Raw genomic sequence first — 27,309 nt, 5'->3', positions numbered from 1 at the left:
TTATCATTATTCTCATTCAGAGTTTGTTTTGTCCAATTCACCGAGGGGACGGGCAAAGAATGGGAATCTGGACGGCCGAGAGAAGCATTTTAAAATGGTACACGTGAGCTACGATCGTTAACAGGCTGCAAAGTGCGTCGCATGCCTCAGCGTCAGGCTATTGCTCATCATGGCATGCATGTGTACCTGCGTGCGTGCGTGCGTGCGTATGCGCGCGTGCGCGTTAACGGGTCGATTGCGGGAGGTTGGTTGATCTAAAAGTAGATCGTTCAAAAAAGTTTGGGCGCCCTGCTCTACTGTATCTGAAAAACACGGCCACACGCAAACACTCTTAATGAGCGTCATTTCCCAAAATGTAGCTCTTAGATCATACTTGCTGGAGTGCGTGCGTGCGTGCGTGCGTATGCGCGCGTGCGCGTTAACGGGTCGATTGCGGGAGGTTGGTTGATCTAAAAGTAGATCGTTCAAAAAAGTTTGGGCGCCCTGCTCTACTGTATCTGAAAAACACGGCCACACGCAAACACTCTTAATGAGCGTCATTTCCCAAAATGTAGCTCTTAGATCATACTTGCTGGACGAGAGCCACCTTTTCTTCCTGTAAGCCATCTTTTACGAGCTCATCAACAGTAGAACCATTGGAGCAGTGTCTTTAGATCACGGAGCTGACAGGTGGACATTTTGCAATTTTGAACTCTTCAACTCTGATGACGACTTTGAAAGACGACAACAGAGCATCCGTATGTCTGCGGAAGCGTAATGGTGAATGAATAGCTCACGGCATCTCCCCAGCCCGGGAGCCTCCCTTCTTATGCAATGAACGATGTCTATTTATAGGCACTGTTTAGCAGACTCTTAAGTTGTTATCGCTGCCACACACCCGCAGGTGATTTCTTACTTGTTGCTCCCTGGTGAAGGCTTCATGATTCAAATAGATCACCATTATAACTTCACTGGTAAACTGAGGCTGCAGTGCTTGGAGATCTTTTACAAGTACTAGATGACAACACTGTGTATAGTGATGGTGTTGTAAAACGTTCCAGTGAAACAAGCGATGAGACAAAGAGCAAGAAACATGAGTCGCAGCATTGCTATTTGGTTCATGTGCCGGTGATACAACAAGTGTCTATGTCACTTACTGAAGTTGGGGCGGGGGGTACAAATCCAAATTGGTAGCAGGGGTGATTGCTAATATTGCCTTCCAGTGGTGTGGGTCGTAGTAATGTGAGTGACACGCGTGGTCAACCACTGCCAAACCACTGAAGGAGATGACACCGTTCCCCCTGTCCTGCACAAATTAGAATTTTCACAAAGAGGTCATTCCTGGATGCACTATCAGGAATTGCACCAAAATAGGAAATATAATGTCATTTCCAACAACCCACAGAACTCACAGCGCAACCTCTTGACTGGGGCTTGAGGAAAACCAATACTAATAACTTGACTTGCTGAATTGGAGCAGCTCAGAGCGTCACTCCCGTTTAATTTCATATTTGAGTCCCGGAAAGTGAAAATAAATATTTCTTCTCAATTTGACACGCCCCAAAGAGATGTTTTCAACAACCATGTCAAATTTGGATGATTAAAAACAAAAGAATCTCCAAGTAAATAAAATAAGGCTTTGAGAAAAATCCTGCCATTGTGTCCAGTCTCAAACACTGCGGCCGTGTCCACTGAATGCACTGACAGCACGTCCTGCTCATCTGTTAACTGTCGATCTTATACAGCTTCTACCATGTGGAAAATGGGTGCTCCTTTGTCGAGCACCTTTCTGATGTCTACACAATAACCGAGGCTATAACAGTGAACAAAAATGAACAACTCAAATTGAAATTGAGAAAGCATTTTTGTTATGAAGTCAAATAAAAAATCATAATTAACTGAAACTACATTAATGTTTACAAAAAAATTACCCCCAAAAATTCAAACTAACAATAACAAAGCATTTTTGAGAAAATAAAAACTAACAAAGCTGCTTTGAAAACAAAACAAGTAGACGTTCGCCTGTCATCATCATCATCATTATCATCTGTTATGAACTTTGTCGCTTGAGTGACATACAGGGCAGCATCATATCGGAGGCTGCTCAGGCAACTCGATAGTGTCATACAGCACATTTGACAATAAAGTTGTAATTGACTTGATATGTACACCTGTCGCTTGCACATACAACAGCGCCATCTGCGGCAGAACTTCATGAAACTATCGAGTTCCTTTAGCAGCCTCCGATATGTTTTGCCTACCGTATAATGAATAAAAAAAGATACAAATGATTCGGGGACTTCCATACAGAGAGTGCGAGGAGGACTCCTTCTCTCCCCCCCACCCTGCGTGTTTGCCCTGTCTGCCCGTGTACTATGACTACACTGAAGAAGGGAAATGTGGAGCGACATTTTAGGGCCAGAGCTAAAAATGTCAAGTCCCAGTTGCGTTCTCCACCATAACTGATGATCATTTGGAAGTTCTTGTGGCTCGCTATCATTCGCTCCTGGCCGGCCGATGCACTCTGGCTGTTGCATTCAGTGCCAGTCATCAGAGTAAAAGAAGGCCAGAAAATGTACACCAGTTGAATTGTGCAATATGCTTCATGGAAGCTTCACCAACATATATTGGATATATCAAGATTTTGTAATAAATCCTTAAATAAATGTTTGTTTTGCATTTTTAGTGTCCTTTTCATTTTGGCTTGGTTATTTTAAAAGTAGCTCACTGACTGAAAAAGTGTGCTCACCCCTGCTCTAAAGATTGGACTGTCGGCCTGATGTGCACACACTCATTCTTGTATCTGAGAACGAGGCACTCTAAAGGTCAATTCATACTTTCCGAAGTTCTTGTATAGTGGGGGAGGGACGACTGATGCCAGGGTCCAAGTGCATCGCTAGCCCCGCTCCCCCCCCCCCTCCAAAAAAAACAGGACCACTGAAATGGGGAAAAATGACTTCTTGACCAAGGTCACACGCTAGCCCCGCGCCCCCCCCCCTCCAAAAAAATCAGGAACACTGAAATGGTGAAAAATGACTTCTTGACCCACTGAAATGGTGAAAAATGACTCCTTGTTCTATCTGCACACTGGAAGACAACAAGTTCGCACGTTTTCAGCACTTACATTCCAGCGTGTATAAAGTATTTAGAAACAAATCTCTGAATTCATTTTCCAGGTTCTTTCAAGTAAAGGAACCTTTTCATTGTGCTCTTGTTGGGGGAGGTCTGCCGTGTTGCAAGCACGGCCGGGCCTGGACATCATGCTGTCTTTGTGTCTTGCCAGAGAATGTGGTCAGGGAGTGGAGGTAAACCTCCAGCAGCAGTGGCATCATAAATCAGCCAGCACATACAAGAATCTCAGGAATCCAACACCGTCTTCCTCTTCCTCGCCTTAGTCCCACCCCCATTTTGCTGTCTCTTTAGCAAGCAGACATCTTTGAAGGGGGGAATTCTCCCATTCCCTCTTGCTTTCGAACGCTTTTCCTCTTCAATAACGCGGCTCTCAGCACCTTGGTGAAAACTGGTGAGGTGCCGAGCCATTGGAGCTGGCCTCATGTTATGCATCATCGCCACGGCTCCATGGGGCCCACGATACCCTGGCCGACGTGCTGCCGTTGGTGTCAAATATCTGCGGAAGCGCTGATCAGGTAATGAATTAGGAGAGGCAAGTCATTCCAGCCAGGATGGCTTCCTCATTAGCTCCCTCATTTCGTAGCTGTCAGTATTCCTCCGTGGCAGCTCGTTCACTGGAAGGCCACACGCATAAAACTGTCAGCAGACCCCGCCAAAAAACGTGGACTTTTGTTTATTGCAGGGACACTAGTGTTAGCATTATCAAGTGCGCCTTCGTCTTGGCTGTGAAAGTACAGACTGTATTTGGATAAAAGTAGTGGGACACACCAGAGTTGAACTTGCGACCCTCTGAATCTTCATTTGGCATCTCCAAATACTTTGAACAGTTATATGCTTTTAACTTTGGGAAAGAGCCTTTTGTGTTGTACAACAACTGTGCCCCAGTGCACAAAGCAGTGCGCACAACGGCGGGCTTGCATGAGTTTGGCCTGGAAAGAGCCCTGACCTAACCCAGTTAGACGCTATTCGAATGAACTAGACCAGGAGTGTCCAAGTCGAAATGGTATCCTTCACCCCCCATGAATTTGCACTCACATCGTATCCAGAGCAATTTATATTGGCTGGATTAGGGAGGCATTTTTTAAAACTTTTTTCAAACAGAGTATTTCCATTCCAATCCTTGCACCAATACTCGATAATGCTTTTATGTCTTCCCATTTTGATGAATTTTTTTTGTATTGTTTATCAAAGTGACCTGCAGTTGAGTTGAGTTGTGTTCTTGTGTAAATGGAATACAGTAATCATAATTGCTTTACTCCAGAAGTATGTGAGCTGTTTTTGTTGTATGTGCTTTTGCCCTTCAGGAGGCGGTGTGGTGCATGCATGCAGACAACATGCATAGATTTGATGAAAAGACACAAAAAAGGCAAAGCTGCGGTGATGTAATTCATTTTTCAGCAGAGTACAAACAGATGCCTGTGCGGTTGTATCGAATCTTTCCATATATGTTGCTGCAGCGTTTGCTTTTGACTATTTGTTATTTATATTTCCTACACTGCAACTTTGATGGTATTTTAACACAAAAACAAAAAAAATTGATAAAGCCAAAAAGTCAAGTCTATTTTTTTCTGCAACTCTAGACATGCTCCCTCTACAACCAATGGAGTACTGGCGTTTGTAGTTGTAGTGGTAGGATATGCATACGGTCCACGGGTCGTAGGTTGGAAATGGCTGAACAAGACCATCAATCGTGAGTCAGGCTCTGGCAAATTCCAAGTGACTGGACAAAATCTCCACCCACCACACGAGGAAATCTTGTTGGAAGCCTTCCCAGGAAAGTGCAAGTGGAAGTCAGATGACTCATGCTTTGCTGTCGATGTGCCGCTCAGAAGAATTGGCGTGTCAACCTCTGCCTGTACATTGCGCGTCCCGTCCGAGGCTGTCTTGACTACGGACACGTCTGACCTTGCCTCACTTGTTACTTTGTGCTCATACTGATTGCCAAGCGAATACATGTCACACTTTCACACCTCCAATATGGAGGCTGTCACTGTTGTGGGTAACAAACTCAACTCAACTCAACTGTATTTATAGAGCACTTTCAAACAGCCATCGCTGCATACAAAGTGCTGTACATGGAGCAACTATCATATAACTGGATACTCAACCTGCTTAACTGATAGTCCCTCAAAGAAAACAACAGATTTTTTTAAAAACATTATTGTTAATCTCACAATTTGAAGCCACCAGCAAATTCTAATCATGGATGATTTCAGCTGGCAACCATATTTCCGGTGCTAATTTCAAAAATGTCTTTCATTTTCTAGCACATCAGGTTTGGGAGATTTTTTTTCACTATAATAAGCTTGAGAAATAATGATTATAACATGCGTTGTAATTTACCCATCCATCCATCCATTTGATGATCCATTTTATCTTCACTAAAGTCACAGGCCATGCTGGAGCCTATGCCAGCTGTCTTCGGGCAGTAGGCGAGCGACACCCTGAACTGCTTGCCAGCCAATCGCACGGCACACATAGACAAACAACCATTTGCACTCGCAATCACACCGATGGGCAATTTAGAGTGTTCCATTAACCTCCCATGCATGTTTTTGGAATGTGGGAGGAAACCGGAGTACCCGGAGAAAACCCACACAGGCACAGGGAGAACATGCAAACTCCACACAGGAAGGCTGAAGCCGGAATCGACCCCCGTCTCTGCAGTGTGAGGCCGACGCACTAACCGGTCGATCTCCAGGCCACCATATATGACTATAGTATAGTCACTATACTATTATTATTATTATTATTATTATTATTATTATTGTTACTGTACTATTAGTAGTAGTAGTATTATTTTTATCATTATTATTACTATCATTGAGGTTTTTTAAACTGCTATTTTCAGTATGGCTCTTCACTCTCCATGCCATGTGAAGAATGATCAAATAGTGAAAAGTTTAAGATTGAAAACTTTGCTTTGAGCTCTTGGATTTCACAGCCTGAAAGCCCAGGCAACCTGCAGTAGTTTACCTTTGTGTCCCCACTTGGATTTTTTTTCTCCTCATCCGTAGTCTGTGTGTAGTCCAAGTAATTCTATCAAATAGACGTGTGTATATTGTACTGTCAATAATGCCCCACATGCAAGATTTAGCTCCAAAAGGGTTACACTTCTTAAATATTGAGAAAAGGTGTTTTCAAAAAATAATCAAATGGATACGCATGTTTTGAGTCAGAAAGCAAGGTGTCATGAGTGGCTGAACCTCTCTGGTTTGTTGTGGTGTCCGAGCTGCAAAGTGAACATGGCCCCAGCCCCCTCCAGAGGGAGGCCAGCCCTGACTTGCGGCACCTCAATTTGGCTTTTGTAAAGGAGGAGGCGAGGCCTCCTGTCATGCTGCCTACTGGGTTTAGAACTCGTGCTTGGAGTGTTCCAGAGGCCCCGTGATTAATGGTGGTGAACTCAGAGGGGGCAGCCAGGGAGACACTTTGGGTTGGAAAGACTGTGCAACTTGAATGCACAAGTGGAAGGAGTTTTGCCAAAGTGTGCTTTAGTCTGAGCTATCTTCTACAATGCAGCCTCGGAATTGTTCCATATGAAATAACCACTGAAACACACATCATTCGAAGCAGGGATCGTTTTATTAAAAAATAATTGACATCTTCAATATGAGCACTCGCCTGCTCATTCCACTGTCAATCGTATGACTATTTACAGGGCACACGTAAGAAAAGAGACCAAAAAACATGCAACAGTACTCTGAACATCCGCCACAAAACCTTTTTGTTTGTTTTTTTACAAGGTGCATTCATTTTTTTTGGCAGTGCAGTAATTCATTCTTAAACACAACCGGTTCATGTACAGTAGTTGGATGAAAACCTGTGAGAGTTGTACGCTGTGGGATTTTAGATGAGCGATGCTAATGAGTGCTAGTAAACGTATGATTGAGATGAGGATGGCCACTAATGGGCCCCGGGGCCACTTTGGAATGTGCTGATGACCATCGAGGCCAAGCATGTGCAGTGCTGCCTTCACATACCAGTGACCCCACTTTGGAGTCGTGGGAGATGCGAGCCATCATTCCATCAGGTGTTTGGCTTTGCCTTGTGAGAGCAAACTTGAGATTGGAGCTCTGGATGCTCGCAGTTGAACATAACTCAATTCACCTGACAAGAAGAAGCACTTTGGCCAAAAGTCAACAAATCTTCAAGATGTTGGTTGCCATTCCCAGTTGAGGTTTACCATCAAACTGAACATAAAACCAGGAGAATTATCAATTGCAACAATCACAAATATATATTTAGTCAATGATGCTAAGACATAACGGGAAAGGCATATAGAACCCTTTCAGCAACTGAACTGAACTTCAACCCTGCAGCAACACCTCCTCCTTACATTCAATGAAACAGTACGCAGAGTTGTGTATTCTTTATCCTCTGCAAGGAGCTGACTTGAAATGTCTACACTGTAAAGATGTTCATTTACAGTATACACTTCCGTCCGTGGAAATTCTTTAATTCTTGACATTCTATTTAAATATGTAATTGCTGTTTGTTTTTTACAGTACTGCATTATAACACTGGCCAAAAAATGCTTACATTTTTTCTCAATTTTTACATTTACATTATTCTCAATTATTTTTTTGTGCCAATTCTGAATCTGCCCTTATTTTTTTCTCTAGCACATCAGCTTTTCATAATATGAATAATAGTTATAATAATTGGAATAATAATAATAATAATAATAATAAAACGGTGGAGTTTTTTCTGAAACGACACAGCTGTAAGTTACAACACGTGATAAAAACTGTAATGCGCAAACTGATATAGATCAAACTGAAAAACAAAAAATGAAAAATATCTTCAAAACCTGATGTGCTGGAAAAAAAATGTCAACATTTGTTCCATCAGCCTCAAAAATATGTTTCAGGAAATGTAAAGCTGTTAGTGATTAAAATCTGATGTTGAGCAGTTTAATTCAACCTTTAAAAAAATCACATCACAATTTTTTTTGTGAGGAGCGCGGAAGAGAATCATGACATTTTCAATCATTTCATTGGGGAAAGACGATTTAAGACACAAATGATTTACAATAGCAGCGTGGTAATGGTACAAATTAAATGTGTGTGTCAAGCCACCGCTGCATAAAGTTGTCTGCATATGCCGGATCACAGTTAGAACCAAATGAGGACGGGTGGGAATAATGCATGAGGTGAGAGACATGACGAGGAAGGACACGCAAAAAACTAGGGCGCTCTTGACTCCTTTTGGCTCCTGCACTGCCTCTTGCGCCTCATCGTGCGGTTCCGGAACCAGATCCTGGCCTGGTGATGCATGAGACACGGGCTCGTTGACAACTCCGCCCAGCGAGGGCCATGGAAGTACGGACTGCAGCGGGATCCCCTCTCCAGCTCTCAACGGTCACGCGTCGCTTCCCGGGAAGATGAGCCTGTATATCCATCCCCGGTCTGGAAAGCACACACAAGAGTAACATGTAACAAGTCTACCATACTCCAAAGACTGCCCCCAGCCAGCACGTGTTGAAGGTCTGAGACAAGTGCAGAGCCCTAGTTTTTTCGCGGCTCTTCAGGCACACTTGAGACAGACAGAGAGTCAGCCTGTCGACTGTTGTCTTGTGCTCCGTGAAGTTTGGCTCCCGAAGCAAGAGTCTGAAGGAAACATCTGACGCCACTCCGGCCGCCTGATAGGCCACATTCATCATGGCGACACACATGGGCACACCTGCCACGGCCCAATCTCAGTCACTTAAAACGTTGCCTCAGGACATTCACGAGAAATAACCACTACTGGACAAGTGTTTTGATAACGATATCACATACAAGGCTAAATAGGTACTTAATAAGGCTGAGTGACATAAGAGGAAGAGGTGCACATCTTAGAAACAGCTGATCGTATAGGAGGTAATGACGTCTTGTTATTCAACGCCTGCTAATTTGTCTCTCGCATTCGATGCAAGGTCTGCAGCATCTGATTCTCGCCCTTCAGCATCCAAGATATATCTCTGTAGCACGGGTGTCTAACAAGACCCGAAGGTCCAAATCTGCACATCACCTGATTGGGGTCCCATGAAGCAACATAAATGTGTCTACTTGGTTTATTGTTTGTTGTTTCAAGTGGGGTCTCCATTAGTTTTCGCCATGGGGAACACTAAATCTTTCTTCACAGAAATTACAGGCAAATTCAGCTCTATTCTTTCACAAATCCTAATCAAATGAGTGCAATCCTTCACCTCAACAGTTGAACATAAATGAATAAGTGTCAACATGAAGTGAGCCAAAACAGGAGGAAAAAAAATGGCCACGAAATTTAAACCTAACCCCTGTCAATCACAATTCACCAAACTGAGATAATAGACTGAGTGGTCCTTGCAAACAGTTTACTTGGTTCGTTGTGAGGCTCTCAAACAGGGATCTTGGTATGACAAATAGATAACAGGAGTTATCAGTTGGAGAGGCAACCAAAGATGGCTGTCCTCTGGCTTCCATCGCGAGAGGCGATTGGCAGTCTAGGTCATTCCTTATGCATCCAAGTTTTGGAGGGGGATCTCGGTGCCTCAGACAGCTTCCAGCTGCAAGTCACCAAATAAGAGGAGGTCATGTTCTTCCCTTCATTGGAGACGGGGCACTTTGGCAGCCTGTCCCCCAAAAGCTGTGGGGGCAGACTGTGCAGTCTGGGAGGAGTCCATGGAGCTGCCAGCTCATCAAATCAAGAAATTGAAGGCATAAATAATGTCTGTGCATGTGGCTCAACGCAAGATGAAAGTATAAAACACGAATTTGGAAAAGCAAGGTGGAAAATTGGAACAATATTTACCAGGAAACACCCCATGGTCACGTGCTCGTGAGATGCCCAGTGGCTGAGCTGTGGGGGACCAAAGTCAACTTGAAGCGTTCGGGCTACTTTTTTCAAACAGCATCGTCATCTAAGAACGGTGGCGGCGGCAGCAGCAGGAACAGCAGCAGTAGTCTAATCATATCTTATAGGATTTTTTAAAAAAGAGTTGAGGGGAGTGTAAATTAAGGAATACGCAAGGAGTGACGTCATCGTGGGACGGCAGAGAGGAGCGACAAACCTTACTTTTTGATTCGTCGTTATTTCTTGTATTGCTAAAAGGAGATTTCGCTTGTGTCTGCAAAGCCTCAATTGTATTTGTTGTGGTTGATTTTTTCTTTCCTTTTTTGTTTTTAATATGAGGCGTGTCGTCAGGATTTAAGCGTCCGGCTATGGCTATTTGCTGAACGGCACCGCAGTATTTACTTAACGAAACATTTTTATACGGTTAAAAAAATTTCCGTTTGGGATATTGTGATCCGTGTGTGTAAATTAAATACATGCGTTATGTACAGCACACCACTTCCCCAAGTTGGCTTTTATTAAAAATAAAACAATCGTGTGATTTTAAAATGAAAAATTTCCGTTTGGGATATTGTGATCCGTGTGTGAAAATTAAATACATGCGTTAAGTAGTTAAGGTAAGTTATGAATATTTCTTAAGAGCATTTTAGAAAGTTGTTTTTGTTTTTGTTAAACAGCACAAATGTTTCTAACTGTCATTTCTTGCAGTGGGCTTCCCCGGGAGAGGCCATGAGACAAAGCTCGCCTGTCAGCGCACAAAGACAAGAGAGACAATCAGCTCTTACTTTCTCGATGCAAAAATCTGTGTTCACTACAGTAAATAAATACATGCTGCATACTGCATAACATGTGGCCCGTGGCCCATGCGAACGTGTCGATTGTGTTTCGCATTCATTTTAGGGTAATCGCATCAAGCGAAATTATTGGTATTCTAATTACACAGACACCGCAAAGTGAATAAAAAAATATTTGTTGTCGCACAAACGTGGTGGTCATTGTGTCCCCGTAGTTACTTCCGGTGTTTCACCTGCATGCATAATGATGTGAACAGCGCCAGAAGCAAATGTTTCCATCCACGCCTCTCGCCACTGATGGACCGTGCACTCTGGCTTGCATTTTGCAAAGGCGCCTTCTTCCTCCCTCTTCAGCTTCACCTCACTTTCACCTGAACCACTTGGCTTCACTGACCTATTTTCCATTTTCCAAAGGTGAACATTTGCCGAATTCGTTTTCATAATAATTTAATGTTTATTATAAGCAAATCATTCATTTGGAAATAGTCAAATAAAACATCTTTTTACATTAACAATGGGCTCATTTTACATTGAAATGGCTTCCTAATCAGATTCTCTGGCTTGCATTTTGCAAAGGCGCCTTCTTCCTCACTCATAAATGACTTTTAGTTCGCTGGGCTACGATACAGGCATATACATGATGCTATAGGTCGGCTAATTGTCATGCGGAGGATCACTATAAAACTGAGAATGCGAGTAAAAATTAAACACTTCCGTTTAGTGGTGTCAGGGCAAATACAAAGCATTCCTGTTGCTGATTGTCCATATTACTGTTGTTGTTTTCGCTCTCAAAGATGGGAAGGAGCCACTGAGTTGGAGGGGAAAGTCATGCAAGTGCTTGTGTTTTCCTCACATGCAACGCACCGCTGAACACGCTCTGCATTGGCGTTATATAGAAAATGTGACGTACAAGCTCGGCAAGGCCATCATTTAGCTCCTGCGCCTGCATCGCGATTCTTCCTGAACTCTGTTTGAACCGCCTGAGTAGCAATAAATCATTTTTCTGCCTCACACGCTTGCGCGCGCGCGCGCGCACACACACACACACACACACACACACACACACACACACACACGGTCGCCGGTAGCTCTGGGTGTCACACCCTTTACAACTTCTCTTCCCATCCCCTTTCATCTTACCTCCTCCTGCTGACAACAACCAAGAAATTTTCAGTAAAGGATTAAATAATAGTTTCGAAAATACGCTGCTTGGACCTTGACGTTTGCATGTCAAATCTTGAAAATGCTTTACGTTAAATAGGTCTCTGTAAACAAAAACAATCTTTCTCTCTCTCTCTCTCTCTCTCTCTCTCTCTCTCTCTCACTCACACACACACACACACACACACACACCACCTCTTTTGTTATGTTGCAGAGATAGTGTGTGTGTGTTGGCGCGCGCGCGCATGCGCAGACAGTCTGGCGAGATAAGATGAGACGGAGGGAGGAGGCGTTAATGGGCAGAGAGGATGCTGCCGGTTGAAACGCTGCATATAAATGGCGCTGTTCTGGCACACGGCGAAGATTGATGGTTCCTGTGCCCTATATTGCTGTAAACAATGCAGGGCCAAATGAAAGGACTGCAGTTTGCTCACCACACTTCCCGAGTCAGCCGAAAACACACAATACAAACACAGGCTGTGTCAATTCCACATCCAAGCAAGCATGCGCGCAAACACGCGGTTTATTTGGGCCTGCTGCATGCGTGCATGGACGCTAATGCGCCGGCTGACAGAAAGACACAAATCATGCTGCTGTGAGAGCATGAAAAAAAGCAATCAGGATTTCGATTTGGCGAAATGGTTTGACTTTCGAAAGACATGAAATGCACATCTAGTTGTAAAAGGTCCCGTTAAAAAAGATTGATATGTGAATGGATCTCGGTCACTCACCGAATTCTCACTGTTCCTAGTATTTTGGCCACCGAAAGCTACATGAGGGCAAAGTTGGGCGACACGTTTGTCCTGCAGGTGATGCTGCAGTGTAGTTGCACATTATTGCAAAATTCAACCTGCACAAAACAAGAGCAAGGCGCCCGTCAAAACGATTATCCTAGTAAAGGGTTCGGGGGAAACTTGTTCCCTTTCTGCTGCTGGATGGACCCAATGTTGTGGCTATTCACGTTGTAAACAAAAACTCCGGTGTACGTGTCTGAAAAGAAACACGTGGGACGTTCGCTTCAAAGAGAGAATAAAACAGATCACACTGTGATGACCTGAGCGCAGTAACATCGATAAAGAAATCTAAAATGTTTGACGCATCCGATTTGAATTTAACCGCCAGGTAAGTGTTCAGGAAACACGGTTGTAGTTTGCAGCATCACAACGAGAGATGTTTCGAACATTTTGGTTACTCATTTCAGCACAAGTGGGGGAATCAAAAGATTATCAACAGTTCTCAGTGCAATAAATTCAAACTTGCGCCCAAAATAATCATGTACTAGAAGTTGAACACCTCGATGATCGATCATGTCAATAAAAAAAAGCATTAATACATTTGTAAATGACACGTCGAAATTAAAACTATTATTGATATTGTACTATTGTCATAATGAATTATATTGATATCTGTTATTTTTATTGGAGTCATCCCTAGATAGATTATTTGTCTGCCACAGCCCACGGTGACGGGTCATGAAAGTTGACTTTGGTCCTGCGTGTTTGGTCCGGTGTGTTGCGGCGTCCAAGTCCATTTTGGATATTTAAGCGTTGCTTGCAAATCAATCGACTGCTGGCGTTTTCAAATGTGCCTTTTATGGGGAAAAAAATTGAGCACAAAAAGGACGCGGTGCATCTGCTGCCCGAAAAAAAAAGATTTACGGTTTGATGACGCACCCAGTGGTGGTGTCGCTGGCATACTGGTCACTGCGAGCGCACACCCACGCAAGCACAAACACGCACACACACACTCACGCGCGCAAGTCAGCAGTGTGACCCTTGTTTCAACTTGCAGCCTTTGCAGCAGCTGCCACCGCTGCACAAAAAACGACACTTTTCATCACCTAGCATAGTGGCTCATGCTCACTTGAGAGCACTACGTGTGTTTGCTGTGCGCATAAAAACGTCAACTCGACTACAATCTATAGATGTTTTTATTATTCATTCGTTCATTATTATTATTATTATTATTATTGCACCATTCAAACATTTCGACAACTCTGTAAATATGTTTCTGCACCTTATAGAATCCAAGCCCTGGGGCGAGAATAAATCAGTGCGAGTGTGCCAGGGTGTAATTGGTGCATCTGAAAATCCAGAGCGATTCAGCAGTCAGAAGAAGATACACGCATTAAAAAAATCTCTGGGGCTGAGTAAGTGTTTAGGAATTTAAAAGAGTGAAGCAGAGACGATTTGCACACGTCCAGCGTGACGATAGTGGCTACCTCACCCGCAGCACAAATATGCTTCATTTACGATCATATAAGGCATTGCAACGTCAAGGGTTTCAAGAGCGACGAGATTACATTACATTACATTGAGGGTGGTCCTCTGACGTGTAAAACACAAATTGGCAGACTAAATGCACACATGAGGCTGAACATATTTCCAAAGTTCCCACAGCTCCTGTGCAGAGTGATTTGAATGCACCTTAAATCTCAGAGATGACTCATCCAATCAAACAGTTAGAAATTATTCGAAGTGCAAATGAGAATTGAATAAGATGTCCCTTGAATATGGTTGCCTTATTTTACTGGAGCAACGTCTTGAGAAGATAACATGAAGTTAAACTTTGCAGTTTTGAATTTGGGCGACAAATAGATGATCGAACAGTAACTTTAGTCCTGCTAAATGTTTTCTTTGATGATTGTGCTATTCCAAAATGCCAGAAATCAAGCTATAGTTTTAATCAAACTGGATTAAAAAAAAATAACGAAACAAAAAAGTTTGACTCGTGATTTATTAAAAAAAATTATACACACCTTGCTAATTCTGCCAGTCTTTTTTTTTCAATCCAGAGCACAACTGTGTTGACAAAACAAGAATCGAAACGTGATGTCTGCCAACCGCTATGAGCCAAATGATCATCTTGGATTTCGGTTTATGTTTGGGAAACACACATGGAGGCTTGCATAGCAAAGACTCCCGGAAGTCCCTGTCCAAACGCTCAATCAAAAGTGGATGGATGGGCTCACCTTTGATATTCTCAAGGAACACACGTCTTCCCCTTGCTGCCCCCGCCATGACTTTTATGACGACTCATTCCCTTTTCAATGCATGCACCAACGTTCCCAGAATGCTGACAATAAATGGCCATCAGACGTAATTTGGGGTCATTGGCACTCGAATTTGGAGATAGCTGCAAGTAAATGCGCTTGCGTGGAAGCTCACCTGATCGTAATTCCCAAAGGGAGTGAGACATGGCGGAGTCCTGACCCGCCCGCAGGCGCAAAGAACCGAACCGAGGCTAACGGGACCCGAGCCCGAGCGGGTCACGGGGCGGGAGGGGGTTGAGCATCCAGGTTGAAACGGGCCTAATGGGACAGAAAATGTGTCCTTGGTGTGAACTCAGCCCTCGCACATGCATGCCCCCCCCCACCGCCTCCATGAATGACCCCCACAAACTTCTTCAATCAAGCACCTTTTCAGCGTGGCGACACGGAGGCGAGAAACAGACCAGTGGAGGGATGCTGCATGTATGCCGACTGTGGCCGGCACATCCATTTCTCCAACGTGTCCACCAACATAAAGGCTCCTGCGCTCATTTTTCAGCCGCGTCACATCGCTTTTCTGCGGAGGGGCAACCTCCCTCCATGAGCACCATTTCACGCTTGTGCCCTAGCATCAGCAAGTCCACCTCACACCACATGCACGCACATTTTGTCATGCAGGTTCTATTCTCCACATCAAACTGTCTTTAATCCGATGCATTTTGCATGTGCAGTGAGAGATTGATGGTGGAGAATGGCTCTTGCATTTGTGCCAAGAAAGAGGAAAAGCAAATCATCGTACAATTTTACAAATGTATCAAATTGGTGTCCATTTTGTTTATCTTAAATTATGTTTGGATGCATTTTACCGTACAGGTGTGCGCACAAAAATAGAGTATAAACAAGTCGGCTCTCCCGCGAATGTTTTTTCAATGGGCAGTGTTTTGCTTTTAACTCCGATAACAAAAAAAAAAGGGGGCGGAAAAAACACGTCCTCCGCAAGCTTAAGGCCATACTGTTGCTATCCTCTCTTTTAACTAAAACAACGTGCTGCAAATCAGGATTTTATTCACTTAATTTTGTACATTGCGAAATGTGTTCTGTGGACAAGAAAAGCAGGCTGACTGGAGAGAGTGTACAAAGGCAATATGACGATTTCCCCAAACAATGGCGACCCCCCCCCCCCCATACATACTGCAAATGTCCTCTAAATTGATTCTCGTGCAGCTTTGTGTTCAAGTCACGCACGCGCACGCATTGAAATGCGCAACGATAGCGGCAACGTTCATCGACAGTTAAAAAAAAAAAAAACAGTGGTTCTCTTTTCTACACACGAGTAAATCAAATTGTGCCAGCAATGAACCAACGAGTCACCAAACGTATAGAAAACTATAGATGACACTCACTGTTTTATTGAGCAATATGATTTGCACAAATACACTCCGTTTATTGCATTTCACAATAGTCCGTTTTAAAAGGTCCTAAACACAACACCAACACCACGAAACCAAACTGTAAATCAAAAAAATTCTCTTTCTGAAATACACGAGGTAATTGTCACATTTGTATCCTAAACATACAAGTTCGAGATCAGTGGTGTGTTTCAGCTTGTTCTTTTTTCCCCCCCAATACCAAAAATAACGATTTTGATGTCCTTCCAGTGTTTGAAATAAATAGATTGTGCATTTCACTTGGGCAAAAGAATGGCCCACAAGAATATTTGGATTAAATGTATCATCTGCATTTTTTTTCCTTCATTCAAAAGAGAATAAAAACAATTTCAAACGAGTTTCAAATAAATTAAACCCTGTTTCACGTACAAAAGAATGCATCGCTATTCGCAGTACTCCATGCTATATAACATGCATTTTATATAACGTCGGACTTGGAGGAAACCGCACACGATGGCTACGACAAAACAAAATAAATAGATCAAATAAAACCAGAATATCTCATCATTCTATAAATAAGCAGTTCTATTGTGTTTTCGTTTTCCGCCTGCGTCGTCCATGTGTGGTTTTATAACCTGGTCATGTCGTCGCCATGCTGCTGCGCTGCGCTCAGTTCGTCGGAGGCCGCCGCAGCGCTGCTGGCGGAGCAAGGGGCCACCGCGCCGGCTGCCGAGGCGATGCCGGAGCCGGACGACGACGACAACGACGACGACGCCGACGACGACGAGGACGACGACGAGCGCACTTTGGTGTTGGGCAGCCGGTGGTCCTTTTTCCATTTCATCCTGCGGTTCTGAAACCAGATTTTGATCTGCCGCTCGGACAGGACCAGCGTGTGGGCGATCTCGATGCGCCTCCTCCGAGTCAAATAGCGGTTATAGTGGAACTCCTTCTCCAGTTCCAAGACCTGCTGGCGGGTGTATGCTGTCCGAGACCGCTTGGGCTCCGTCCCGTTGTAGCCCGAGTTCACTGGGCGAGGGTGCAGGGGGGTGGGGGCGAGGAGAAGAAGAAGAAGAAGAAGGACAAGTCGGTATAAAGGAGGGCTGTAAAACATGGATGTGACTTGAAAGATTTATGGGCACGTTTGGGATATTGGAAAGGCAACTTTCGAAGTTGTGGGGACACTGGCTGCAGCCAACTAGGCTAAATTATTAATGCAAGATTACAAAACTGGATTTTTCCCCCCTCTCTCTTCCCAGCCAGCCCTTCTTATTCATACGTCCCCTCGCTCTCTCTCCCCCTTTCCATGGCGCAATACATAACAGCAGAAGCCACATGGTGATGCGGCTGCCCTGAGTATACCTCGGCTATAAAATTTATGGTGGGTGTAATTACCAATGCCGAGTCGTAAATCCGCCTCAATTGTGCCATTTCAAAAGGCTCGCCTGCTATCGGAGCAAGGGCTGGCAACGAGATGGGAGTCGGGGGTTGATCAAGGGGGAGAGGGCGGACATAAACACGCAGCTTTTGCCTACCGGTGCTGACGTGAATCTTCTTCATCCACGGGTAGACCACGGGCTGCTTGGACGAGGTGGCGGCGCTGTTGGGATGCTCCGGGAGGGCTTGGTTGCAGGCGGAGGCTGCGGCCGGCGGGGTGGCGGGGGACATGGACAACTGGGGGGTCTCGCACGAGGCGGGCTGGCCCTTGCCCGCGAGTAGGTGCGCCGAGTGGGCTATTCCCGCGTGTCCCCTCGGCGTGTCGGGCTCGGGGATGCTTGCACAAATGTACTGGCGTTCTTGGTAGTTGGCCCGCTGTGCAGCATACAAGTCCTGCTGCTGCTGCTGCTGCTGGTGGTGGTGATGCTGCTGCTGCGGCTGGTATCCTGGATCCCTGGCGCGGCCGTAATATTCGGGACTGTGCTCAGGGATGTAGTTGTTTTGCGAATATTCCTCACATGGAGGAAATTTCGGATCAATGTAGTTGGACTCCATCAAATACGAGCTCATGGTCATTAATTTCTGGAGTGCAAAATAAATTTTCTAGCTTTGTCGTTTTTCTGCTCCATAAAGCCCTCCTACTTGCGAGCAGCGCTGTAAAGTTACTTTTACCACGTGACGCGGCCGGCCAATCGCAGCCGACCTAGAGGTACCCGGATAAGGAACCAGAGGTGTTTTGCATACCTTCAGTCGACTCGCCATGCATGGCGTCCTCACGCCAAGTGGCCTGTCTCTCTCTATCGCTCTCTCTCTCGCTCTCTCTTTCTCTTTCTCTCTCGCCTTCTTGTCGTCTCCGCTTGCTTGCTTGCTCCCTCGCTCTCCCTTTCCGCTTATCTTAGCAAAGTCATTGATCTTGGCGACAAAACTAGTAGCTTACTTGCTGACCAAGGAGAAAAAAAATGAAACGCAGCGCTCCCAATTATTCAAGGAACAATACAGCTGTTGCACAACGGATAACAACAACAAAAACAACAAAAACAACAACAACAACAACAACAGCTCCTCCCGACGAGCCTGCACAAAGCTCACGAATGAATCCAGCAGCGCTTCAATCAAGAAAATGGACAGAAGAGGAACGGCTTGTGCTTAGTCTCAAAATCGAGTGCACGATAGGCAAAATGTGCTCGATTTTGAAAACCCACAAATGGGTCAGCTCACTCGAAGATGAGGTGAAGATAAACAGTTAAAAACGTAGATGTAAAATGCGTTCATATACTGTAGTAACTAAGATCCTCTTGATTTCACATTTTTTATAAATTCATTAAACTATCATGAATTCACCAATTATTTCCTGAAATCAAGACGCAAATTTTGGTGGGGGGAAAAAAACAATTGTTTGATGGTGCATCCATCCATTGTCTACGCCTCTGATCCTCACAGCAGGTGGAGCCTCTGCCGTCTGGCTCCAGGCTAAAGGTGGACGATACAGGACTATCCATGCAGTCAACAACAGTGGTCCTCAAAGTCTGGGACGAGCACCACTAGTTGTCCATGGGGTCCTTTTAGCGTACATGAAAACAATCACTGCCCAAGAGCAGCTCCCTTTTTAATTCTTAGTGCAATACATTTACATTTCATCTTTAATCATATTGTTGAGGTACATTTTTGTTTAACTTTGTATATGCAAATACAATTTTAATGGAGTCACTTTGTATTTTTTTTCAAGATTTGAAGCACAGTGTCTCTGTTCAAACTGCGCATAAGGTTGCAGAGGCTTAGAATAATGTTGCTTTTTAGGAATCATACCGTCTGTTTTTATTTTATTTTGGGTCGACAAACAAGTGTAAATGAATTTAGGTGGTACTTATTGTAAACATGACAACCACTGGTCGCTGGCATGGGCGTGCCACATGAGTAGTTGGCACGTGTGAGCCTTACCGGTGAGCTTTAGCGAACTTTTCATGTTGACATTCATTTTGAAATCACACAATTTGGAAATCGTGATTTTTTTTTTTTCAAATAGCACACTTCAAAGGACAACATTTGAGTGTAGGACTAAATCATATTGTTTGGAGGGAAAAGCTAGGAGGCTCAAGGACCATGAGATGATTTATTAAATATTTTGAACAAAATTGTTACATCTGAGGTTCAGACAGAGCAGGGTTCAATTCCGGCTCTGGCCTTCCTGTGTGGAGTTTGCATGTTCTCCCGGTGCCCGCGTGGGTTTTCTCCGGGTACTCTGGTTTCCTCCCACATTCCAAAAACATGAATGGCAGGCTGATTGAACACTCCAAATTGTCCCTAGGTGTGAGTGTAAGCATGAATGGTTGTTCGTCTATGTGTGGCAACCAGTTCAGGGTGTACCCCGCCTTCTGAGAGCTGGGGATCGGCTAGAGCATGCTCGCAACCCTTGTGAGGCCAAGCGGATTAGAAAATGGATGGATGGATGAGCTGTTATTTCTGAAGTTGGAACTGGTAGCCCCTCAGCGTTCATTAGTGGCCATGGAATAGCTCTCAATTTGCAAAAGGATGTTGACAGATGAGCATTCACATCCTCACTGAGCAGAAAGTGAACCATACTAAGGCCAATGTCCGACTGTATCATCAGTAAATATTGAATCACATAAATGCATTTGGGGAAAAAAAGCATATGAATTAAAAAAAAAAAAAAAACTTTTTAGCAAAAAAAGTCAAATTATATGATAAATATTACAAGAGTTTTGTCAGTGGTGGAGAGGGACATATTAAAGACCGAAGGGGTAGCCCCAACCCATAGTTTACCCACCCTGCTCTAATCTCACACACCAGTGTTCCCACTCCAAGCTATGCTTGTTGCGCATGGCAACGTTACACAGCATGTGAGTGTGTGTCGCTCAGGAGGTGTGGCTGAATTGTGGGCTGACACAGGCCTGCTGGTTTCCAACACATGCCCACCTGCCTGCCTGGGTGACAGCTTCATTGAATGAGGCAATGTTTGCTGACTGCATTTTGCCATTTTTAAGCGAGGAACCCAAAACAAATATCACATCATATGTATGGGTACACTGGAGCATTTTCAAATACTGGACATACAGTGACCACTACATAAAAGTTTACATTGCTGTTGCTCAGGCTATCTGATCACTTTCATTTCATTTCATGAAAATTTTGCTATGAAAGAGATTTGTGTTGATTCTGAATAAATGCTTATTGCATATACACTCTTTTTTAACCATAATGATGTGTGCACATGTCATGTTTTATATACAGTTAAAATCATAACTTAATATACCCTGGCATGATTTGTCAGCTGACCTGAAGAAAATATAAGAGATCAGGCAAAATAAATGTATTTTATTTTACTTGGAATGGGATTCAGATTCGGCTATAAGAAATTTCAAAATAATGCCGTCATTAAACAGAGCTCAGCAATAAAGAAAATAGTTTGGTCCCCATTCAGAGATATTGTCCCCAAAAGGGCCAGTATGTGACCAAGGATTGTTGTGAACAAGTTCAGATCCAGGATATGTGTGTGTGTGTATATGTTTATATATATATATGTATATATATATATGTGTGTGTGTGTGTGTGTGTGTGTGTGTGTGTATATATATATATATATATATATATATATATATATATATATATATATATATATATATATATATATATATATATATATATATATATATATATATATACTCTCATGTATATATATATATGAGTGAGAGAGAGAGCGAGACAGAGAGAGAGAAAGACAAATATAGATATTGCTGATGCCGTTGGCCAGATTGTAACATTCTATTGCGAAGTGCTCTACCATCCCAAAACATAACAGAGAGCATAAGAGTTTTGCTGACACAAGCCATGTACAGCCAAAATCAAAGCATAAGACCACAAAAAAGGAAATTAGTGGGCCATCCTTTTCTATCTGTGGCAAAAGACACAAATTCCTAAACACTGTTGCTGATTCCAGTGGGGCTACATGGAACCACTTTGATGTTGGTGTTGCTGCCATTTGGAAAGGTATCCAGCTCCACATACTGACCCTATCTGAAGGCGTGAGTACATTCACTCTCCTTTTTGCATGAAAGCCTGTCACGGGAATGCTGCACATGCACTTTCTTATCTGCATGGGGTCAACTAACAGCGACAGCCCAGAGGCTGACTGAAACGTAACCTGTACTTATTTTCTGACTTCTGCTGGAGGACTAAACAATAATAATAACAACAACAACAACGATGATGACGATGATGATGATATAATATGAGGCGGATGAGAATGACGATATGAGAGCTTGCTGCGTTTGCGAGCGCCGAGCTTTGTGGGAAAGGCGCGTGACATTTCTATTAGCGCACGCAAGGATGTCGGAAGCCTTTTATAGCACAATAAAAGCCGTAAATCAGTCCGGGCGAAACGAGCGCTGGTTCGCAACGAGCTTGAGGAGGTCGCGCAGGGTAGCTGCACGGCGCTCCCCGCCCCGGGTGGGGCTTGCATGGCTCGGCGTCAACCTTGCATTTAGCGGGACACCCAACAGGAGTGTGAGGAAATGGGCGCATGCTCGAATGTTCGGGCGGTCTCGCGCGCGGGATTTTCCATGCAAACCGAGGCTGGCGATGAGTTGCAGCTGCCCATGTATTCCCGTAGAGTCGGATTTGCGATTGCTTTCAATTGCACACAAATTCGGTTCTACAGGGTACATATAGACAACTAATCTCAGCCTTTGTGCAAATGCGCCGCAACGTCCCAACAAGGCAAGCTGCATCTTGTTCTTTGAAATGGTGTTGCGCGCGATCCAGAGGAAACCATACATGACCGCCTTTGACCTAGCGCTCATATGAATATTCAGTCCCCAACACACGCACGCACACACACGCACACACACACACGCACACACACACACGCACACACACACACGCACACACACACACGCGCGCACACACACACACACACACACACCCTGGCCGACACAAAGGGTCGTCGTGACAGCGCAGATGAAAAATAAGTTTCCTTTGTTCCCAAGTATTTCTTTCGGCTTGCTATTAGCATATACTGACCGCTCGCTAACCTTTGTAGCTGCCAGTGGGGAAGCTAATGAGAAAAGGTTGCGATGAAAAATGTCAAATCAGACATGTGGCCCCGTTTGTGCCTTATGAAAAACGCCAACCATAGGCCTGATTGTGAATCGATGGTGCATTGATTACAGTGTAAGTGCACGACCGCTCAACCAGCCTCAGTGTGAAGATGTCACTTCGTTAATAAATAAATAAATAGATTCATAATAGTAGTAGTAATAGTAGTAGTAGTAGTAGTGGTAGTAGTACAAGTAATAATAATAATAATAATAATAATAATAATAATAATAATAATAATAATAAGTTATTGTTATTGTTGTTATTAACATTATTATTGTTGTTATTATCATTACAAGACGAAGAAGGTGGTATGTAAGTGCCGTTTGACGTGCGTGGCAATGAGGATGCGCGCGGTGGACTAGATTGTCGCTAGGATGCATTTTAATCCAAGTTGGACTGACTGACCCGCGCTTCACCCCGCGCGGTTGACTGCCGCCAATAGGTCACTGCCTATAGCTTTATTGACGGAGGGACGGACACCAATGAATTCCTTCTCCGCACAAACGGCTTTCAGACCGGGCACCCATGCAGTTCAATAACTTGCTCTAATGTATAAGTGAAAAAGAAGAGGCCCTCGGGCAGATTATTTGCCTGTTTCATTTATTCATCGGACGGCTAATTAAACGGCCCCTTTGGTAATTAAAAGCCGTACACGTGTATGTATTAAATGCAGACTATGTGGTGGTTCCCCCTGTAAATTGGTGGCCCAGTGGCACCTGACCCGAGCGCTGCAATATTCCTGATGAAATGGCCATAAAGCGAGTTTAATCCAACCCTTAACAGAATAGACTGCACATGCTTTCCCCCTCCCCCACGGGTGGAATAACAATGTGTGGTTCCGTTCCAAAAAGGGGGGGGGGGGACTTTCAATGACGTGCAGACAGTCGTGAGAGAGGTGAAATATGAACATGCACGAAAAGCGGGAGCCACGCCATGAAGAGTGGCTCCGAGATGCTCCCCTGAAGGCAAGGTGCTTGTCTTGCACTTCATTCGAGCTCCATGTCCGATGTGCATCTTACATGACGACGCTGAAGTCGTTTGCGCAACCATTTCCACATATAAGCATGCACGACTCGTGTCTAACCTTTTTTTTTTCTTTTGCAGCTGCTGGTCTGCAGCAAGCACACATAGCGAGCTGCGAGAAGTGTCAGATCTCCCCCGCAAGACAGGTGGACAGGCGACACGGCCCCGCGCAAGCACGCACTCACGTACGCACTTCCTCGCCCGCAGCCGTAGAAGGATCTGCAAAACACAAAAGAGACACGAGATCAAACGTGGCGCCTGAAGGAGGCTGCAACGTTTATCAAAGGAAGCTCAAGTAAACGAAAAAGAAGATATATCAATCAGGGATTTCTGAACTAAATTATTTGGCTGTTTTGTGGCATTTTACCTACTTTTTAACTGTGTCTGCAAATATGTGATGACATATTTTATTTGTATTTTGTTCAACGTTCTGAACAAATCATGGACACATTTTCATTTGATACAAAATGTATTTTTCCACACATTTATTTTGTTGCTAACTTTGTCTTACATGTTCCTTTTCTGACTGACAAGCAACTTGTTGCAAATAAGTGGATCGGCTAAGCCGCGCAGGATAACTTCCTTTCAAAATAATTTTTTTTTTCGTTACGCACAAAGTTTTAGTTTGTAATCATTCGATTGACAAGAGCGCTGCTTCTCGTGTGTCGGCCTGCAACTCATGAACGTCCATGTGAGGTGAGGAAAAAAAACTCCACACTCACTGCACCTAAATTATTTCGATGGCTAATTACAACCTTTTGCGTGTTCATTTGGTTTTGGGGGACGTTGAATAAATGTTGCGCTGGCTCCTTTTTTAAATGTAAGGCGATTTAATTCCAACCAGAGGATTTGTTTAATTGATGAGAAATGTTTACTTCCATTTGTATTTTCATACATTGTTCGATCGTCGTTTAATTTTTGCTTCGATGATTTACTTACAAATGGGCCAAGGATGCCGGAGAAAGAAGAGGGGGAAAAACACTAGCTGAACAAGGATTGAGGAGAAACATTTAGGACGGGCCGTTTTGACACAACACTAAAACATAAACCTCGATCACTAGAAAGCCCACTCACGCAATCAGGTTAACAGAAGCCGACTTTGTGCTCACATTCGGGAAGCGCGATGCAGTGCGACTTGATATTTGCAATGTGGGCCGAGACAAAGGAAAAGTCACCCGGAAGTGACCTGGGCATCTTGAATAATGACCGTGTCGGCTGCACAGGTCAGAGAAAGCAACAACAAGAGCGCACGCGCGGCATCGCGCACACACAAACACAGGCGTGCACGCGCTGCCGCTGAAAGCGAATGCTCCACTTTCAATCCTGAGGCGCGAAGGCGAAAAGTGCATATAAACACAAAATTTGGTTTAGTAGCCATTCCCGTCATTAAAAGGTGCACATTTGGCGTAACGTGGGCTCCACAAATGGTCCCAAAATATATACTGGACGTGAAGAGTTTACTGTAAGAGGACACACACACACACACACACACACACACACACACACACACACACACACACACACACACAAGCAAATGCACTTTTGGAGTGTGTCCCACAGTGCCCCCTAACGGAAGTATACTACGCATCAGCATGCTCCACACGAAACGCGGAAATAAAACAAAAAGCCCATCGTTGAAAGGAACAATCTTGTTGCTGCTGACGCTGCAATAACATGGCAACACAAAGAGACAACTCAAGTCAAAATGAAGACTTCACAACTGACATGAGAAAATAAGAGGCTCCGTTCAACTGGCCGAGCAGCCTGTGGCTCTACGACACACACACGCACACACACACACGCACACACACACACGCACACACACACACGCACACACACACACGCACACACACACACGCACACACACACACGCACACACACACACGCACACACACACACGCACACACACACACGCACACACACACACGCACACACACACACGCACACACACACACGCACACACACACACGCACACACACACACGCACACACACACACGCACACACACACACGCACACACACACACGCACACACACACACGCACACACACACACGCACACACACACACGCACACACACACACGCACACACACACACGCACACACACACACGCACACACACACACGCACACACACACACGCACACACACACACGCACACACACACACGCACACACACACACGCACACACACACACGCACACACACACACGCACACACACACACACACACGCACACACACACACACAAAATACAGTTTAGCTCACTCACTCATCAACAGCATTAAATTCAGTCAAGCAGACATGTCCACGTTTTTTTGGGGGGTAAAGGATTTTTGTTTGCAGGGATTTGAATTTGCACATGCAGCACGACAAAATTTCAGTGGAATATTTCCAAAGCGTTTTCACGGCTGTCTGCAGCACGAAACCACAACGACGCTGCACTCATTCGTCACACTCACACGCAAACACACTCAAACGCACACACGCACGCATTTTGTTTTATTCGTTTTGTTACACAACAAAACACATTTAGGTTTGCTTACACAATTAAAAAGCCTAAAAGCGCCTGAACACACACATACAGATTTCCAATTGTTGACAAGTTTTATCTGAATAACTAAATGGCATTGCGTTCAACGACAACGTGCCACTTACCGTAAAAGATGTTTGTATTTACGATTGGTTTTGACCGTGTTCAACGATCCGAAAATCCTGCGTCAAATCCACGCATGTACACGGGACCCTTTCCAATAAAATGCATGTGCGACGTGAAAATAATTGGTTGGCACCGTTTTCGTAAAACAGTGACATGGACGGTGAATACGGGCTTCGGGGCAACTTACATGCCCGGCGTCCGAGTTGCCCGATCGTGCCTTGCAGCGAGCCCTCCGCGGCCCAGATCAGGCGTACACACGCAGGCATGCACGCGGCCAGCCAGCAGCTGTGATCTCCGGACAGTTAAGATTATATATGATGTGTATATATCGAAGGTTTGTCAGCCCTTCCAGGCCATAAAAGCCACTTAAATGACACCACGTGCTTCCCAAGCACCATTCACGGGGCCTGCTCCGGCCAATTGGCATATGTAACCTTGTAAACTTTAAAATACCCGAAAAAAAGACTGCCATGCGGGGCAAAACGAGGGGCGTTCAATACAGGCCCACGCCGCAGGGAAAAACAGTAGACGCCGATTTTCTCTTCTTGAAAGCACCAAGTAAGTTTGATTGGGATTCAGGTGAGTCCCCTTGATTTCTTATTTTATTCCTTCGCCGGGGGGTTCCCATTCAAGCCCTTGTGCGTTTAAAAACAAACCAGCAAAAAAAAGGACAACGCGGTATACACGGGGTGTGCGCTGCCATGCAATTGTTGCGTCAAGAGCGTTATGGACGCTGTGACCAGATGTTGTCTTGTAAAAAGGACAGCGAACTTTAGCTGCGTGCGTGTCGTTTTCCGCATGGGAAGTGGGAGGCGATGCAAG

General features: G+C 44.5%; 2 protein-coding genes and 1 long non-coding RNA gene across 4 annotated transcripts in view; 1 reads left to right on the top strand and 2 right to left on the bottom strand.

Annotated features, from left to right (window-relative positions):
- Positions 1-3,465: 3,465 nt before the first annotated feature.
- Positions 3,466-10,773, top strand: LOC109531365 (uncharacterized). Its single transcript, XR_002171160.1, has 2 exons — positions 3,466-3,626; positions 10,636-10,773. It is a non-coding gene; the product is annotated as an uncharacterized LOC109531365 (long non-coding RNA).
- The window catches only part of LOC109531359 (homeobox protein Hox-C10a-like), a 52,207-nt gene continuing 32,654 nt past the window's right edge, over positions 7,757-27,309 (bottom strand). The window contains exons 2-3 of one of the 2 annotated variants that reach the window (XR_002171159.1): positions 23,896-24,053; positions 7,757-8,519 (exon numbers count right to left, since the gene is read on the bottom strand). The gene's annotated coding sequence lies outside the window, so the exon portion shown is untranslated. Of the gene's footprint in view, positions 8,520-23,895; positions 24,054-27,309 lie in introns of those variants that run through there. The other variant, XM_019895626.1, reaches the window with a different exon arrangement.
- hoxc4a (homeobox C4a) lies at positions 16,259-19,819 on the bottom strand. The gene is made up of 2 exons (XM_019895627.1): positions 17,795-19,819; positions 16,259-17,288 (listed from the first exon to the last, which is right to left on the bottom strand). The coding sequence occupies exons 1-2, from the start codon at positions 18,270-18,272 to the stop codon at positions 16,888-16,890; spliced, it is 879 nt and encodes a 292-aa protein (XP_019751186.1). The 5' UTR covers positions 18,273-19,819; the 3' UTR covers positions 16,259-16,887.

This window comes from Hippocampus comes, unplaced genomic scaffold (assembly GCF_001891065.2).
Source record: "Hippocampus comes isolate QL1 unplaced genomic scaffold, H_comes_QL1_v1.1 scaffold113, whole genome shotgun sequence".
Classification (NCBI taxonomy): domain Eukaryota; kingdom Metazoa; phylum Chordata; class Actinopteri; order Syngnathiformes; family Syngnathidae; genus Hippocampus; species Hippocampus comes.
Note: the sequence above shows the minus strand (reverse complement) of the source record. Positions and strands in the feature narration are given on the sequence as shown.

What these genes read in the sequence shown, in the direction of transcription:
- hoxc4a (XM_019895627.1), bottom strand. Translation starts at nt 18,272, where the DNA reads ATGACCATGAGCTCGTATTTGATGGAGTCCAACTACATTGATCCGAAA. An exon ending in GAAGATTCACGTCAGCACCG is followed by an intron (nt 17,289 to 17,794) that starts GTAGGCAAAAGC and finishes ACCCTCGCCCAG; the next exon opens with TGAACTCGGGCTACAACGGG.